Source organism: Eutrigla gurnardus (genome assembly GCF_963514095.1).
Source record: "Eutrigla gurnardus genome assembly, chromosome: 1".
NCBI classification, from domain to species: Eukaryota; Metazoa; Chordata; class Actinopteri; order Perciformes; family Triglidae; genus Eutrigla; species Eutrigla gurnardus.
This window is the reverse complement of record NC_139915.1, coordinates 18263905-18282810: the sequence shown is the minus strand read 5'-3', so window position 1 is coordinate 18282810 and position 18906 is coordinate 18263905. Positions and strand designations below refer to the sequence as shown.

At 42.7% G+C, this 18906-nt stretch overlaps 1 protein-coding gene across 2 annotated transcripts in view; it reads left to right on the top strand.

The window, feature by feature from the left end:
• The first annotated feature begins 1970 nt into the window (after window positions 1-1970).
• The window catches only part of adamts18 (ADAM metallopeptidase with thrombospondin type 1 motif, 18), a 77598-nt gene continuing 60662 nt past the window's right edge, over window positions 1971-18906 (top strand). The window contains exons 1-2 of one of the 2 annotated variants that reach the window (XM_084006668.1): window positions 1971-2091; window positions 3646-3959. In XM_084006668.1, coding sequence (XP_083862794.1) covers window positions 2049-2091; window positions 3646-3959 — 357 coding nt within the window. In that variant the 5' untranslated portion in view covers window positions 1971-2048. Of the gene's footprint in view, window positions 2092-3645; window positions 3960-18906 lie in introns of those variants that run through there. The other variant, XM_084006669.1, reaches the window with a different exon arrangement.

Below are 18906 nucleotides of genomic sequence, written 5' to 3'. Positions count from 1 at the left end.
ATCATGTTATGCTAGAACGGCTAAGTATACAGCCTTAAGCAGTATTCATTTATAATAATGGATCATTTATTGTTTTCACAGCTTGTTGAAGTGCAACCCGTCTACCAAAAGTAATGCGTAAAATGTCAGCAATACAAAGAAGACTGAAATGTTATCTTGCGTGCAAAATTTAGTGGAGACTGAGGCAGACGATAAAAAAAAGTTGCAAATGCACATAGACTGTGACCAAATGTGTGTGGGACATGAAGAAGTCTTGTTTTGGAGTGGAAACACGGTAGTTTAATGCCAGGATTCAGTAAAGGCATCTCTACTCATTAAGTCTTTGAAGTGCGTCTGTCTTTCCTTTCTGACCAGTGATTATCCTGAGCTATTGTGGCCCAGGACAGACACATGTTTTTTGATACAAATGCATATAGTTATTTGAAGGGTGAGAATTTGAAGTATGATGGTGGAAGCAATCCTCATAAAAAAAAGAAATGCCCAAAAAACAACTTTTTTGAAAACATACTTATAATAACTATAATGGTGTGTAAAAAACTGGCCCAATAGCAAAAATCACACATTTGTCTCCAGGAGGCGAATATAAACATTTTACGTGAAGATTCAAGACTTCGACTTCTGGGCCAACTGCTCTTTGCATTTTGTTTTTCTGTTTTCATTGTGTTGCAACTTGGCTGAAACTGCATTTAGTTTGGCAACCCTGTGTTGCATAAAGACAAGACATGATCCTTGAATCCTTAATAACTTACAACAATGTAACAATACTGCTTATAATGCTTTTTTGTGGGTTTACGAGACCAAGCAACAAAGGAAACATCTTAATCTATAACAGTGTATTATATATGTTTAGCTCAAAATACACCTATTTTACTGTACAATGATAATGTTAAGTAACTACAAGTGTCAGATAAATGTAAAATAAATACTCAAGTAAAGTGAAAGTACCCAAAACTGTACAACTGGATAGTTCTAACCAAAGAAGAGACAAGGTAAGTGAAATAGTGTATTATTGTCTATACTTTCCAGAACTTTGTAAAACAAAAGTTAGAAATGGCCACGTGCCTAGTGTGTTTTATTCCACTTAATTCCACCGCTGCAAAGAAAACAACCCCACACCCATTTTAAAATATTCATTCATATATCTGCTCGCGAAGCTTTTAAAGTAGAGATTTACGAGCGGCACTTGAAGGCAGCAACAGTCCTTCCGCTGCCAAAAGGAGAATCTCTTCTTCTCTTTTATCTGCGCGTAAATGATGCTGCGCACTGATTGGCTGCTGGCCGGTGATTTGCGCTCCATCCTGCAGGCCGACCCTCACAGAGCCGGGACCGAGTGCTCAGTCAGCGTTCCTCCCGGTGATCCCCGGCAGACACACACTCACTCACTCACTCACTCACTCACTCACTCACTCACTCACACACACACACTCTAAACAGTCACACTCATGAGTGCGCGCTCAGCCTGTGCGCACCGACAACCTGCCGTCTTCACCTGAACGAGCAACGCGGCAACACAACCACTCAAGCGATGCTTGCACACTGCATTATGCGCTACCGCAGGTTACTGCGACTCTCGCGCTCTTCCAGGAGGTAACGGGGAGGAGGTGTACGCGTGCATGCCATCACCATGGATTGCCTTTTTCTTCTGATGTGGACTTTACCCATCCCGCTGGTCGGCTGCACCTCGGTCCAGCTCCTGTCCGCCCTGTTGTCCTGGAATATTGTCAAGGCACGTGGCACTTCATTCAACACCCTGTTAAAGCCGACACACCGGCGGTCTAGTCCGGGACCAAAACAAACACAGCTTGTCTCTTTGCTGCACGATTCGCGCTCACGCTCATTGATTGTGGTGCAAAGTAAGACGAGTGGTTGCAACTCATGTTTCAACAGAGGAACCCCATGTGTCATCTGGTTTTGTTTTTCTTTCTTTTGGCTCCCACTTCTCCCAGTTGCATGTAACCTGTTGCTACCTGTCCGTTTATAAATTGGTCTTCTGTTTGTGTGTTTTTTTTTTGCAGACGCTGCACATTTACTGCTCCCACGCCTCCCTCATGGTCACGGCCAGCTCCTCGTCCAGCCACGGACTCAATCACGGTGAGTGCCTCGTCATCTCTGGGGGGTTTCTTTCAGCTGGCGGGCTTCCACGTTTGTAGAGAGAGCTGAGGCAGTGATGGCCTCAGTTGTTATGGTTCCCATAAGAACTGAATAGAACGTCACCGTTAACTGGGGTGCTTATTGGGTAAAAACCTGGTTAGGATCCCCCTAATGTGACACTGCTGCGTTGGCTGTGGGGGACAAGCCAATGAGCGCAGGGATACCCTTTGGCTGCTCCCACTCACAGATGAGACTTTGGTTTTTCTCTGGGTGTGAAGAAAACATACCTATTATTATCATCATCATCATCATCCTATTCGATCCACTGCTTTTGTGGGACTCATTTTCTACTATTATCTCTGCCATTACTCCCACCGCTGCTCCTCTGTGTCTCTCCGAGGGTTCTTCCTCTTTTTCCCTGTTAGAAGGGGTTTCCATGGGGGGGTCCAGGACCAGTCCAGTGTAAAGCCCTCTGATGCAAATTTGTGATTTGATGCTAATATAAATAAAATTGAATTATTCGTTCTTGATTCTCTCAGTCATACTCAAATTCAAGGCAGAAGAGAAACAATGAGAAAACAATGAGAGTTGTTATGTATTGCTCTCACTGCTCTACTGTATTGAACCCTCAGTAAATACATCAGTTTGGTGTTTTACTTGCCTGGAACACCATGACAGCTGCATCATATAATCACAACCTCTGTGTTGACCCATATCTGACATGGAAGTATGATGTTGGCGCCGTGGCTTCTGTTCAAAGTCATCTGTGATCCACATGACGTGCAGCAGCTGAGACTTTCACTGACACGTGTCATCTTCAGTGAGCGGCTGTGTGTTTTCTGTTGACACGTCTGCTGACTAGTTTGTGTCATGTGTTAAGTTTCTGGCTGCATTTCTTGGCATAACTGGTTGAACGTGATGCCGCGCCGACATTAACTCAACAGGTATAAGACCAGAATGCAAAGCAGTCACCAAGTACAATCCAACTAACTGACTTCCTTTCATACTTTTAGTGTCTATCTGTGGGACCATGTCAGATCCGATCACAGATCACAATGAAAAAACAGTCATGTGATGACGATGTGAAGAAAACTGAAAAAATAGTCTGATTTTAAAAATACATACACATAATTTTTGTCATTTAATTATGCTTGATGCAGGGAGACCTTATGATTTCTGAACATCTGATTGAAGATTATTTGATTGTTATTAACTCATAGATGTGTATTTTATGTGATGCAATAAAAAAAGTTATAAAAGTTTTAAAGTTAAGTGATTCCAGTATGTTTTTCGGGCCATTTTATGAGTTTGCAGCATATTTTGGTGATTCTCAGGATGATATTGTGAATCACAATTATTTTGGCCAGAATAATTGTGCCATGACATTTTCATATCGTCCCATGTCTATGTACAATATGTATACGAATAAATGTTCACACTTGTTCTTGGCGAAATACATTGTGGAAAATGTTGGAAATAACGAAGTGAAGCTGAATGTGAGTGGTATATGTTGGTGCTCTCAGGTGACCTCCCTTCCATCCTTGTCCTCCCCAGACTACGTGTTCGTATCCCCTGTAGAGGTGGACTCTGAGGGACGATACCTGAGTCACGATGTGACCAGCAGCAGCCGTCGCAGTAGGAGGTCCCTGTCTCCTTCTCTGCACTACCGGCTATCGGCCTTCGGACAGGACATGCACCTGGACCTGCAGCCGTCCTCCGTGGTCGGACCGGGCTTCACCGTGCAGACGCTTGGCTCGGATGGTATCGCCACGGTGATGGCTGATTTCAGGTTTCACAACTGCCTGTATCAGGGATTTATCCGGAACCTGACGGCCTCCTCAGCAGCCATATCAACGTGCTCTGGACTGGTGAGTGTCTGCCAGGAATGTCCTGCTTCTTGGGGCATTGCAAGCTTTTGTCTCTTGAAAAATGTTAAACTGATGACATGGTTATCTGCTGATGTAGATTAAGTGGTTTCTATGTTGTTCTGGAACACATATGGCCCTTGGGTTGATCAAAACTTTCCAAACCTGTTTAAATGCTCTTAAACATGCTGAGAAGAATGTTTTTCACTTGCTGAAACATTTAATGGACATGTTGGAAATAAAAGACTCTCACCCAGATTATATATTGGCCTCGTGCCCCATGCCGTTATTCCCTAAAAGCCTTCTGTCCTGTGATGACCTGTTTTCGGTGCATCATTGTCTGCACTTGGTTGTGTAGCCTTGATCAGATTTCCATGTCATTGACATTGTTTTATGCCTTGCTAAGTTTTAGTCACTGCAATTTCCAATTCACCTTGGTCAACACGCACGTGTGAACTGCAAAATGAGTATTAAATTTGTATTCTTTCAGAGAGTGGGACGAGTATATTAAATGCTTCGGGTCTGTGCGTTTATTACAGACCTGGAATCAGTACATGTGTAGCCTAGCTTTAGCCACATTAGTAATCTGAGCATGCTGTATGATACTAATTGATTCTCGCACAAAGAAGTGCAGTTTCAAGTGTAAGCTTTTGAGAACTAAAGGACATATTTAGAGATGGCAACCTATGTTTCTGAAAAGTGAAGCCAAAGCTGAAGTGCCTGAAACTTGCATTCTCTCTGCTGGCCACAAGGGGGCAACGATAGCAGTCTATGAGAAAATTAGCCTACTTCTCTCTTGATTTATTATCTCAGTAAACATTGTAAACATGAGTTTATGGTCTCAATCTCTAGTTTCAAGTCTTCTTCAATCCAGCATGATGTTCATTTAGTACATTATGGTCCATTTAGAGTCCAACAGACCAGAAAGCAGCAGTGTTTCCCCCACGTTCACGCCGCTGCTGAATTTTCTCCGCCGCTGCAATAAAAATCCTTTAAAAAAAAAAAAAAAAAAATTTTTTTACGTAGCTCCTTTTAGAAAATGTACAGCGCGTAACGTCAATTGCGCAGATCGTAACGTCAATTGCGTCAATTGCGCAGCACGCGGCACATGTTTGAGAGTCAGCATCAATGGCCCCCCCACCACCAAATTCCCCTACAGAAGAGCCCTGGAGCTCTTCTTTAAAAAGCCCAGGAGAATTAAATGCTCCCAGGCTGGATGTAGCCTTTGTGGATGAGCAAAAACTTCACAGTTCTCCATCTGTTGTCTTCTTTGTCCTCATCCTCCTGTCGCTCTCTTGTCCTCTTCCCCTGACTCTCACTGTCTCACAAAGGAGCTGAACTCACCTGAGGTCTATTTGTAGTGCTAAGGCTCACACTGATTGGTATTCAATTAGCTTTATTTTTTATTTTTCATGTGTGTGAGTCTGTGTTCTTTTCAAATTTTAGTTAGGTTTATAATTTAAAAAGATGTGTTTTGCCCATTGTTGCAGGAGATTTCATTTTTGAACAAAGTGTCTTATGTAAAAAACAGTTATGCTTTGGGCATAGCAACCATGTTTAGTGTTTAAGCATTAGGCAAAAATCTGTAAATAAATTGTGCAAATTATATTTGTGTTGTGGTATTTTTTGTTAAATATAACTATACAAAAATATAAAAATCTGTAAATGAAGACACAAAAGGCAAAGTTACAACACCAATAATCCCATCTACAGTAATACACAGGACTGTTTGAATAGGATTTAAGTGCATATTCTCCTCTCAAAGTGCACCAGATTCATGCATTCCAATGTAAAGGGTACAAAAAAAAGTTCAGCCTCCAGTCGAATGGTAACCAAGCTAAACATGATGTGACTCCAGAAAACAATTCAGAATGATTCCCAAACTTCTCAGCAGACTCTATAATGACACGACTCTCTGTTTTCATTCATGGTTTATGAGGACCTTTTGGCCCACCAGCACATACACATTTCTTGACACATCCCACACCAGCCTGGACCAGATGGACACACTATGCCTCCACAAAAGCCATACCTCCATTCATAATCCAGGCTTCATACCTCCTCTTGCCTGCTCCTCCTGAGCCTGCCCTGCTCATTTGTCCCCTGTTTGCCCTGCCTCTACATCTCCTCTTGTTTGCAGCAATTAAAGCCAGGGTGAAGTTTGAGCCGCCTGGCCGCCACTGCTAATCTTCACATTGTCCCTTTCATTAGGCTAGCTCCCACTCACAATAAAACACCACTGACCCGTCCTCTTAAAAGCGCTGTGAGAACACAATGTGATTGGGTCATTATTGCATTTGAATGGGCCCCGACCAACACTTTGATCTATTTTTTACTCCTCACAAGCTGTTGCTTTCTTTTTTTGTGTGTTTTTCCTCCCCTAAGTGTGACCCCCGCAGCCATCATTGGTGGGATGATCACCCTGCCTGTTAAAGGGACTTGTTGTTATGTGTGTTATCTTGTTATGTCTTTGGCTGAGAAGCAACATTGATAGAAACATCTCTCAGTTCGTGTGTGGACATTGTTGGACTGCTGTGAGACAATATGAAAATGTCAAATCATAAGGTCTCCCTGCATAAATAAAGGACAAACAAATACATTTAAAAAAAAAATGTATTTTTGGTATTCTGATTTTTTAAAATCAGGCTCTATTTTTCACTTGTCTGCAAGGGATATCTTTATGTCACTTGTGACGTTATTTATGGTTATCTCTCAGAATTCACCACAAACTAACTTATTGTTTTTTTTTATTTTTTTATCTCAATCTGCATTAAAATCCTATATCGTCCCATCCATACTGCTGAGAGACTAAATAACAACGAAAGCAGTTGACCCTGGCTTTTCATCCGGGCCTCTACCCTAAATATTTGGATTAAGTACAAATGAGGAAAGTCTGCCCTATGCAGTGGCGGGCTCGAGAAAGAGATTAAGGTTGGATTAAAAACAATGGTAAAGGGGAAAAAGTCAGGGAAAACAGACAGGGAAGCACCGGAGAGAGAACAGCAAAAGGGGGTTAATGAGAAGTATTCTTGGCTGGGAGATCAGCGCTACGGAGAGAAAGTGTTGCATACGAGTGAGGTGAATGAATTGTCTGGGATCGAAGCTCCCAGAGAGGCTGGATGGTCTCTTTAAACAGAGTTGGAGGGATGGACTGTTTATATCAAAGGGCTTTGGAGGAGAAATGGGGTGAGAGAGAGAGAAAGAGAGAGCTCCCTCATACTTCATGTCATTGTGTCCTTTGGACAGAGTAGAGTAAAACGTGTCTGAAATAAGACTCTTTGGACTTGACCCTGCTTGTTACGAGGTGTCAGCACCAGCTACTGGGCCAACACTCCTGTTTAAACATACACCCTGACCCAGGCCAAGCAGATGGAAGGGATTCATCTGTTTAAATGAAGACCAGGGTGAGATGGCATTAAGATTAGGGCCGGACGTATGACTGGCAAAGAGGGATTTTCTGTAAATCCACATTAATCAAACATGCTGTTGCTTTTTAATTATTCTCTCCGTGTCCTCGCGGAGCATCGGGCTCATGTTCTCAAGTGAAATGAAGTTTTCTGTTTTGCCTGAAAGGACGTCATTTCAGATGTAATGCTCTCTGATTCGTAAGAGGAATGGAAGGGGGGAGGGGGGGTCCCTCTCTCTTTCTTCTTTTGAGGGTTTCTCATCTGAGGTCGCTTTGGTGGGTTGACCCTCTCTGACCCTCTCTCAATCCTCTCTGCTCGTGTATACGGGGGTCGGCTGGGTGCTGTCAACCTGGACTCTGGCAGGTTCTTAGTATGTGGTGGAGGTTCAGAGCTTACCGCCACTCCTGTGAATGCAGAGACAAGAAGTGATTTACTGCTCCCCTCTGTCCTTCCAGCCCCTTCCCAGGATAGGATTCTTCTCCCCCGGGGTGACGAGGGCAGATCTGAGACCTGTGCTGTTGGGCCTGTGAGAAAAATAGTCACACTCGATAGCCTTGCAATGTGGTCAGCATGTTGACACTTGTTTGGAACTTGTAAATGAAAGGCAAATTGCAGTAGACAAACAAAAAAAAATATTAATAAGTACATTAAAGTGATGTTATTGCTGGGTTCACACAAAAAAGCGAAGCAATTCTTGACGTGACACGATTGCATACAATTCAATGTAAATGTGAATAGAAGCCCATTTGCGGCAGGCGGTGACACGGTGTTGTGAAAGCCTCTCAGCGTTGAGGTTCTCGTCCTGATGTTGCTGGATCAGAACTGGAGGAAAAAAATGTTGTCTCCTGTGTCTGTGGTCCCCCAGATGTCTACAATAGTACCTCACATTAGTCCGGAGACCAGACCAGACTATGTGGAGAAACCAGAGACTGTTGGAGGTAGGCTAGCTGGTAGCAGCTACAATGTTAGCATAGCCTAGCACCCATCAACCAGACTCCATTCAGAAAACAAGCATTTTAAAAGTAGTTAGCTTGTGGTCTTGCAGACAGACCTAACAAAGCATAACTTCACACTTTTTACTGATCACCATCATTATGGAGTTATTTCAGCATCCTTTTCATCTAGTTATTGATATTAAATCACAGCTAAATAGTTTATTCTGGGTTCCTCCAGCTGATAGATATACTTTATTTATCCCAAGCTGGGAAATTGAAGAAGCTGTAGTAAACCAGCAGACGTGCGTCTTGCTAGATCCAGTGAATTCAGCTTGGTGAAATCCACCGAGCACCTCTGGATGATGTCATGAACTCAGACAGGACTGTATTTGGTTTCCTGGTGGATCCGGGACTTCAACAAAACAGCAATAGTGGATATTCCAGCCATGATGGATGAAACCTGCTTGGTGTCTCCATGGAGGGAAGCCGTGCCTCCTCACCAGGGCGTCCAGCATGAGTGACGCCAATAAACACAAATCAACCTATGGTTAAACTTGTGTGTGTAGATGATAATTCGCTTGGAGTTAGAACAACAAGACTACACACTGACATAGATTTTTTTTCATTGATTAATATGTCAATACTTTTTTATGGAAAAAATAACAATCACGATTATTTTGATTGATATTGAAATCACGATTAATAAACATGATTATTCGTTGATTTAAAAAAAAAGTATTTATTGAGCCACCAAAACTCAACTTTAAATATAACTTTTAGGAAAAACAACCAGAAATAAATTAGTAACAAGTAAAAAAGTAAAATTATAATATATTAAATAATATATATAAATAATAATAAAAATAATAGCAATAAAATAAAACAAATAAAAATAAATACCCAGTCTACATGCACTCAGACTGTTCTCCCTGCAGTTTGCTTCCTACAAACTGAGGTTTTTGGCAGGAACACCATCTTTTCACTTCAGGCTTCAGTGATGAATGAATAATAGTAATACCAATGTAAAAACAACAAATAAAAATAAATAATACTCGGCAGTAGAGACATCTTTTTCAACTTCAGCACGACATTTGTCTCACAAAGCAGGCAGCGCAACTGCTGAAGTGTTTGTGTGACGGAAACACGTACCGCTTGTCCAAAGTGTTGAAGCCTGGTTGCTAACTGTACTGATAGGCAGTGTTGTGGGTAACGCGTTACAAAGTAACTCGTGAAAGTACTCTAATTATTTTTTTCATGTAACGTAACGCGTTAGTTTCGTGCGTCAAGCAATCAGTAACTTCGTTATTTTTTTAAAAAAGTAATCCGTTGTTTAAAACATTTCTCCGGATACGGAAAGGAAAATCCCGACTGCAGCCTGCTTTTTGTCAGACAGTAGTGTGCCACCTGCGGATGTGTCAGTGGAGGCGCAGCGCTGTGATGCGTCTGTGCCCTGCTGCTGACCTACGTCACCTGTGTCAGCGCTTCAATACTCCACCACCCTCCAGCGCACCTGTGGAGTCTCGTTCTTACTCCCAGGAGAAATCGACTGTCGGACAGACGTTTCGAAAATCTTCTTCTGCTACGTTTTAATCACTACTTTAAACGTAAGTGGACGATGGTAAAGTGAATTTAGGCCTGTGACACTTGAATAGTATTTTAGTTCTATTTTTCATTTGCCTGTGTGCCAGTGAGCGATTTTATTCGGCCTGTTATCATTTTTGTTCGACATAGATCCAGCTGTTAAAATTTCTGTTAGATTGTTGACTGGTCGTTAATTTCTAAATGGATCTGAATCTGCTACCTGTTTACCTCAGATTGTGTTTACAAGTAAGCGCACTTTATGCACTTTCATAACTGCATTCGGGTTAAAAAAACCTAATCTTGTTTGGTGCTCATATATAGGCTACCTGGGCTGGGTAGGTGTGAATTTTGATTCATATGTTGTGTGATCAAAAACATTTTTTTATTAATAAAGCGCTATGTGGCATGTTGCTAACTGTCTTTATTGTTATCCTGCAGAGTTAATTTGGTTGGACGACTGACATTATTCATCATTGTCACAACTTCTCGGTGCATTTAAAGGAGGCTGTGTGTGTGTCAGTTCCAGCATGTGCGAGGCGCTGCAAACGGCTTTTAATTTTTGGTAACGCATGAGTACTCTAACGCGTTACTTTTATTCACAGGTAACCGTTACCCTATCACTGATAGGACATGTGCCCTATCAGTGATAGGGCACATGTCCTTAGATAGCATTTATGTCGCAGCCTCCATTATCGCTCGCTGTCACCGGGGGCCGGTGGGATACGGAGCGGCATCGGTAGCTGAAGTTGACGCTCTTGCACTTTTTGGGGTCTTTTCCTCCTTCAATACTTTGTCATAGACCACTTTGTGGCTGAACTTTAAATGGTTAAATACATTTGTCGCGTTGCCCGGGTTGCAGACACGACAGCGTGACAAACTTTGCAAACAATCTCCTTCTCCTCCACGTCCGACGATTTGAAGCGAAAATGTCTCCACCGAAGTTGTCCGACCTCTCTTTTCAACTAAAGGCTGCTTTTCTGCCATGTTGTCAATCGCTCGTTCCACAATGATCCACACTCTAACTGCTGCAGCTGCAGGCAACACAGGTGCGTTCACTGTGCTTTTACAGCGCAGTAATTTGCATACATGCCGCGTGGCTGCACACTAATCGTTTTTCTTCGATTACAGTGTTTTCATGATCTTTAGAAGCCAAAATCGAAATCGCGATCAAAATTCGATTAATCGTCCAGCCCTAATTTGGACTACAAAGTATCAGAAGAGTCAACAACAAACCACAGATTTTTTTTAAAAGGGAAATTGTGTCACATTTTAAGTAATTTATTAGCTAAAATCAATATCTTCATTCATAAATAGGTCCACATAAGTTTGTAATTAGGTCTGCCAATAATCAGATTTATCCTCGTTAGCAAATCATTTCTTATTTGTATTTACATTGGATGGGTAAGTCTTCAGGAGGCTTCTATGTCATTCCACCATTTTGAAGACTATGACTGCCAAGGAGGGACAAAACGCTAGAGATAGACCGATATGTTTTTTTCAGGGCCGATACCGATACCGATTATTAGTAGTCAAGGAGGCCGATAACCGATATTCGGAGCCGATATTCATTTGCAGTAAAAGTGAAAATACTGGTGTCAAAATTTTGAATAATACAAACACCAACACTTAACTTCTTTTAAATGCCTTTAAGCATATGTTTATTAAACAGCTTTTCAGAATTGCAACATGTATAATATAATAATAATATAATAATAATAATAAGCTGCTTCTGTCTATGAAATATGGATATTCTTTTGAGTAGTGTCCATGGGCGTTTTGTTTTGGCAGCAATGGTCCTTTCCTCTCCCTGCCCTAAATATGTGTGTATATAGTGTACTTCTTCGGTGCCATTTATGTATTTAACTTTCTCTATCACTACAGTAACTCTTTGACCGTCATTTGCTCTGCTCTGAACTCCTCCGTGTCTCCGTGGCAAACACAACAACTCACGGCCAAGCGTAAATCAGGCTTTCCGATTGGCTGTAAAAGCTGCTACGGGAGCCAATAGGAGTGTCCGAGACATAAACGTAACTCTATACGTCACTAGCAAGATGGCGGATGAGAAGTGATCGACGATATACATAAACAAAACAGAGAAATGCGCCACGGAGACGAGGAGACATCTAGTCACATATTTTACTACTTTACGCATTCGTTTTGTTGTCAGAAATAAATCGCTCACATGGGGAAACAGGGTACCGTTATTTAGCCCCGTTTCTCTAGTTTAAGAGGAAAAAACCGCATGTTTCTCGCGCAAACCATTACGGAGTTATGACGCTCTAAAGACAACATGATATTTTGTAGCGTCTACGCTACAATGGGTCTCAGTTAACAGACACCTCTGGAGGGACTGCGAGCGAGCAGAGCTGCCGCTTATGTTTGTGTTTTGGGCTCATGGTAACGTTACTAGTAGTTGTGAGTTGTAAAGGACTGGGATGTTTATTACAATTTCAGGAGAGTCTGCTGCGTTAACTTATCTTCGAAACGTATATCTGCCCTCCGCAGCTTCTCCACTCGGCGAAACTTTTTCTCCTCGCCGCCGCGTGTGTGAGCAGCACTGAGCATGCACAGCTTTCACTGCTGATTGGCTGTTACCCATGCCATGGCTCTGTGTGTAACCAATCAGATGGTGCTGTGGGTGGGACAATGCTGGAGACAGAGTAGTGGCTGCAGACAGAGAGGCGCGGCTCCATCAGAGCCAAAATAACCCAGTTTTAAATTGATCTCTTATCGGCCGTCGGATTAAAGAAAAAGGCCGATGCCGATTTGCGTCAAAATGCTGAATATCGGCGCCGATAATCGGACCGGCCGATAATCGGTCTATCCCTACAAAACGCTTAAACGCAATTTCGTTCAGAGCCAGCGTGAATGAAAGGAGATCACATCAGTGAGAGGCGCTTCTGGACACGCAGGGTGCAGCGCAGGCTGGGCTGTCCCCTGTGGTGGACAGCGACTTTTTCGGCAAATTAATCTTGGATACGGGCACGTGCACCTCCTGCTGCCCCCTGGAGCTCAGGAAGAGCGACTTACACTTTTTCGGCCCATGGCACATGGATCCTGGGGACCGGTACAGTTCAAAGTGCTTCATGTGAGAGAATGTGTGGACACGCACCTCATCTTCTCTCAGATGAAACCCGTCTGATTGTCGTCGTTGACACGGGGCACCCTGTGGTGCTAAGAGTGCGTTTGTTCTTATCCTGCACCTCATGGCTGTGGAGCCCATCACCATTCATGAATATATGAGAGCTCCAGCTCCGTTGCTTGCATGGAACATGTGACATCCTCCTTTGCAAAACTGCTGCTAGCATCAAAGCCTCTTTGCTTGTTTTGTAAAATTGAACACATATTCCAGGAACAACTGACGATTGAGAAGTCACTTCTTCTCCCAAACTGCTGTGTGGGATTTTTAAATATCTGAAAAAAATGTCCACATACTACATCTGGAAAATCAAAGTATTTGACCAAAAGGCATTTAACCCGGGGGTGTCAAACTAATTTTAGCTCAGGGGCCACATTGAGGAAAATCTATTCCCAAGTGGGCCGGACCAGTAACACATGGCATAATAACTTAAAAATAACAGCAACTTCAAATTTGTTTCCTTTGTTTTACTTTGGTCCAAAATAGTACAAGCATATTCCGAAAATGTACACACCACAAATAATGCTCTTTACAGAACACTTCAAATTAGTTGAACATTCTGAGGAAAAAAATGGTGCAATTTCAAGAACACTATGCCTCAGTGATTGGAACTTAGACTTCGTCTCAGTGTAACTACAAAAAAACATACAACTTTAAGTCACAGCCTATGTGGGATTGAACAAAATACTCTTTTAGGTATCAAATACTGCATTTATCATTTCCACCTTTGAATTCTGAGCTAACTCACCACACCATACAAACTGAGGTAGAAACTATTCAAGAGGGTTGAGTTACTCCCTGCCTTGTAGGCTACTCTATTGATAGAAAAATAAAAGCTGTGCATGATGCATGAAAGATGCATGAACAATTTCAACAAACCAACCTTATGAACTGAAGTGACTGACATTATTACAGTAAATCACACTGTTCACTTTCTTTAAATTTCCACAGAAGACATTCATTTTCACAGAACTATATCAGGCTTTATAATGTGTCTCATGCAGCATTTTAAGTGGGGTTACCCACTGTTTATTTTACTCCTGAAACCTGGCATCTTTTAGCTTTCACAAGTGCATCAATATCAGGTGTCACATCCTGAGTGACAGCCAATTTCAGGTTCTCATTCAAGTGCTTGTACGTGAGCCTTGAGCGCAGCTTGGTTTTATTGATGCTCATTACTGAGAAAACTTGCTCACAAAGATATGTGGTTTCAAACATGCGCAATACTTTTGCAGCAAGGGCTGTCAAGTTGGGGTAACCTGGCAAGAGATGCTGGTAAAATGTGTCCAAGCCAGCTGCGGCAAATTTGCCCTTCAAATCTGAATCACATTGCAAATCTATTATTTTCTAGTTCCAGTTTTCTCTGGAAAAAACTCTGAAGTCTTTCTCCAGTTCACCAAAAATCTGAAAGCATTGCTCAAACTTCCGCACTAGTCCCGTTATTTTCTCTTTGAACCGCTTCTTGTCTGCGGCACGTTGGGTCGCACACACATCTTTAAGACAAGGAAAGTGAGCAGCATCACCACCTGCGAGTTGTGTCTCCCACAATGACAGCTTCAACTTGAACGCACATATGCTGTCATAGTACTGCGTGACAACTTTGTCGCGCCCTTGCAGCATTTTGTTAAAATTATTCAGATGCTCTGTAACATCCACCATAAATGCAAGGTCCTGCATCCATTCTGTGGACTGAAATTCTAACACTGGCTTGCCCTTTTTTCCATGAACTGTTTGATTTCCTCACGTAAATCAAAGAAGCGCCTCAGCACAGGACCTCGGCTTAACCATCTTACCTCGGTGTGGTATGGCAGGCCGTAGTCGTGGTCTTTCTCTCTGAGAAGGCTGTCAAACTGGCGGTGATTCAGGCCTCTGGATCGGATGAAATTCACGGTTCGGACGACCACCTCCATGACTTCATCCATCTTCAATTATTTGCAACACAATGCCTTCTGATGCAAAATACAATGAAAAGTCCAAAAATCACGTCCTCCATTTGCAGTCTGCACCTTCTCCCTGAATTTGAACACCTGCTTTTTTCCCAGTCATTGAAGGCGCACCATCTGTAGCCAGGCTGACAGCGCAGGACAAGTCCACTCCGACCCTGTCCAGCACTCCGACGAGGGCGGTGAAAAATATCAGCTGCTGTTGTGGTGTCCGTCATTGGCACCAACTCCACGAACTCCTCTGTGACAGTGAAGTGTCGTCAACTCCGCAGATGAATATGACCAGTTGTGCAACATCTGTAATGTCTGTGCTTTCATCAATTGCAACTGAAAATGCAATAAATGACTTTACTTTGCGCTTCAATTGGCTGTCCAAATCCTCCGAAAGATCAGAAATCCTGTCTGCAACTGTGTTTCTTGTCAGGCTGATATTTGCAAAAGCCTGACGCTTTTCAGGGCACACAATCTCTTCAGCATACATGTCTTCACAAATTCACCCTCACTAAATGGTTTTGAAGCCAGTGCAATTTCATTAGCAATAATGTAGCTGGTTTTCACTGCAGCATCACTTATTTCTCGGCTACGAGTAAACACAGACTGCTGTTTCTTCAGACCCGCCAACAATTCATTCACCTTCTCTATTCTCTGTTGTCCTTGCAATTTCTTGTATTTTTCGGCATAAAAAGTCTCATAGTGAATAAATAGGACGATGACCATTTTTCTTGGAAAACTCTGCACTCTGTGTCCACTTTTCTCTTTTTTGACAGAGACGTTTTGGGGCAATGAAAGCGCGGTAGAAGACGTAATAGGCAGAACGACAAGGCAGCTCCGGGCCAGCTGTCAGGTAAAGGCCTACTTGCTCGGCCCCGGTATAAACAGTTTGCTTGCGTAACAGAATTGCTATTGCGACATCCAGTGGACACATTTAGAACAGCAGTTTCTTTTATTGAAAAATTGCAGCTATTTTTATACTTTGGAAATCATCTTGAGGGCCAGATTAAACAAGTTCGGGCCTTAAGTTTGACACCCCTGATTTAGAGAATCCGAACGGCTCTTATCATGGCGGCCACTTCTTTACTTCCGGGGGAAGTCAGTGACCTGGCCAAGGGTCAGGCTGAGCCAATCAGATTGAAGAAAAAGTGGAGCAGTCTAAGATGGGAGGGGCCATTCGCATCCCCCCCTCTAATTGACAGTATTAAACTGGCCCACTGGCAATAACCACTGTCTGCGGATGCGTTAAACGGCAGTGTTGCAGCGGAGGGCCGTACCGTCACCTGTTTTAATACGTCCATGATGGGAACTGACATCTGAAATTGAAATATGACCGGTGTCCAGTGGCGTTAACTCGTTGACCAAGTAGCTGCAAGAAACAAACTTCCTTTGGTGCTTGTGCGTGCTGCGGGTGTGTGTGTGTGTGTGTGTGTGTGTGTGTGTGTGTGTGTGTGTTTGTGTGTAGGAAAGCAGGAAAACACGTAGTGGATTCCTATTGCTGTGGGTATTCTCTTACTGATAAAGTGGAACGGATTTGATCACGAGGCAATGAAAAGAGCGCTGGACAAATTAGACCTGTCATGCACTAATATTTTTAACGACAAATGTGGGGGGGTTCAAACGACTTTTTTTAAAACGTGGGGGTGGCCCGACCCCCCTCAATATATGGTGGCAACGCCCATGGATGAGACTATATATGATTACTCATCCACAGGGGCCGAGACACATGATGGGTGTGTGTTTGTCTGTGTTGTTCAAATCCCTGAGGCTCTTAGCCGAGTTAAAATGACACTTGAATGAGTGATTTCCAGCAAGTACTAGGGCCATTTATACCTGTCTGTTTTCTGTAAAGGCCAACAAATTAGAACGTCTCCCCCGATACAATGTGCCTCTCTGGCTTGGCCATAATTCAGCGACTGGGCCGGGCCACAGAGGAGCTCAGAGCTTGGTGCTACAAGAGGAGAGTGGCCCGGAGCCGTTCCCTGGTGGTCTGGACCCTGACAGTGATGTAGTGCCCACTGTTAGGTGCCAGCAGGAGGGGGGGGTCATACTCTCAGCATGGGTGTGGGATGTTATTGTGTGTGTGTGTGTGTGTGTGTGTGTGTGTGTGTGTGTGTGTGAGAGAGGGTAAAGAAAAATGTGCTGTCCTTTCTAGTCTCTGCAAGGTCTTTCTTACACAAGACTAATGGCTGGTGTTGAGGTCTTCAAGTCGATGCTGCAACTTCTACAAACAGAGGCCATTCATCAAATATGACTTACTATTGTCACCACTGCACTTCATTCACTCACTCGTGTTGTGGTTAAACAGTCCAGGCTCACTGGAAAGTACCAAGAACTGCCTGGTTGAGAATGAGGATCACTGTGTTTCATTAAGGCTGTATTCAAAATCATAGTCCTCTCCATAGTCCTCTATATCATCCTCTACATAGTCCTCTATATCATCCTCTACATAGTCCTCTATATCGTCCTCTACATAGTCCTCTATATCGTCCTCTTGTCCTCTATATTGTCCTCTACATATCCTCTATATCATCCTCTACATAGTCCTATATATCGTCCTCTAAATAGTCCTCTATATCGTCCTCTTCATAGTCCTCTATATTGTCCTCTTAATAGTACTCTATATCGTCCTCTTGTCCTATATTGTCCTCTACATAGTCCTCTATATTGTCCGCTACATAGTACTCTACAAAGTCCTCTATATCGTCCTCTACATAGTCCTCTATATCGTCCTCTACATACTCCTCTATGGTCCGCTACATAGTCCTCCATGTCATCATGAAGCATTTGTAGTATTTGGTACAAGATGTCAATAAACGGGCTACAGAACAGTCAATATCTCCTGCTGTGTGATAAATACCAACTATGGTAGTTTTATTTGAAAGCATGGAGTGAATCATCCATCAGTGAGTTGCATCTGTTGTTTATTACTTGATCCACATTTTGGTCACACTCATCATGCCTCGTTTTGGAAACGACATTGCATCCATCAGTGCAGACACTAAGGGGATGGTGCGGTAAGAAGAAACCACAAATAGTGGCCAAAGTTGAGGAATGTGGAGAAAGCAGAGCATGACGAGTGCTTCAGACTGTGTGTCTCAAAGCGTCATTATTAAGTGATGATTTTGTGATGGTTTTCCTCAACCTGATGTCCGTTTCGTTGCTTTAACCTAACAGTATGTACTTATATTCAGCCCAACCATGACCATGTTTTCCCTAAACCTAACTTTCATTTTGTTGCTTAATGTCATCCCGACTGACAGAAAAGACTAGGTGAAACCTTGTATGTGCCTGGACCGTGTTGGTCAATGTGATTTTGTGCAGATCACATTTCAAGGTTAAACTCCATTTGAGTGCACACATTTTTATTTAAATTATTTTTTTAAACACCACACAAAACCAAATCCATCTTTCTCTCAACTCTCAACACTTACCAGGGAAACACTGTTTTTGATGATGCGAAACACACATGATTTCCTTCCAGTTGTGTTAGTGTCACTTCGCGCTGCTGCGTTAGCTGCTTTTGCACCACTGTACGTCATACTGTGATATTTTCCCCGTTAATAGTCTGCAATTCATGAATACTCCTGTCATACTAAGGTGTCGGACATACCACAGTGTTGTGGAGACTAAATAGGTTGGTGAGGAGTTTCAGGTGCAGCCAGTCGCTAAGTGTTGGCTAATGCTAGTAAAATGCTAAGCTAACCAAGACCGTTGTCACAGTAAACCAGTTATCTCCAACAGGAATGTATGCAATGAGCCAATTAATCATGTAAACATGTTGATGAATTTTGCGATGCTTCACTTGATTTTTGCTGTCTATCAGAGGTAAAGTTGGATTGTTTACACGCTGGCTGGTAGTGATGTCCAAATGAAGCTTCGTGAAGCATTTTCTTTATTTTCTGAGCCCAATAGATGGCGCTCTCTGTTCAACAAAGGGTTGAAAGCAATGGA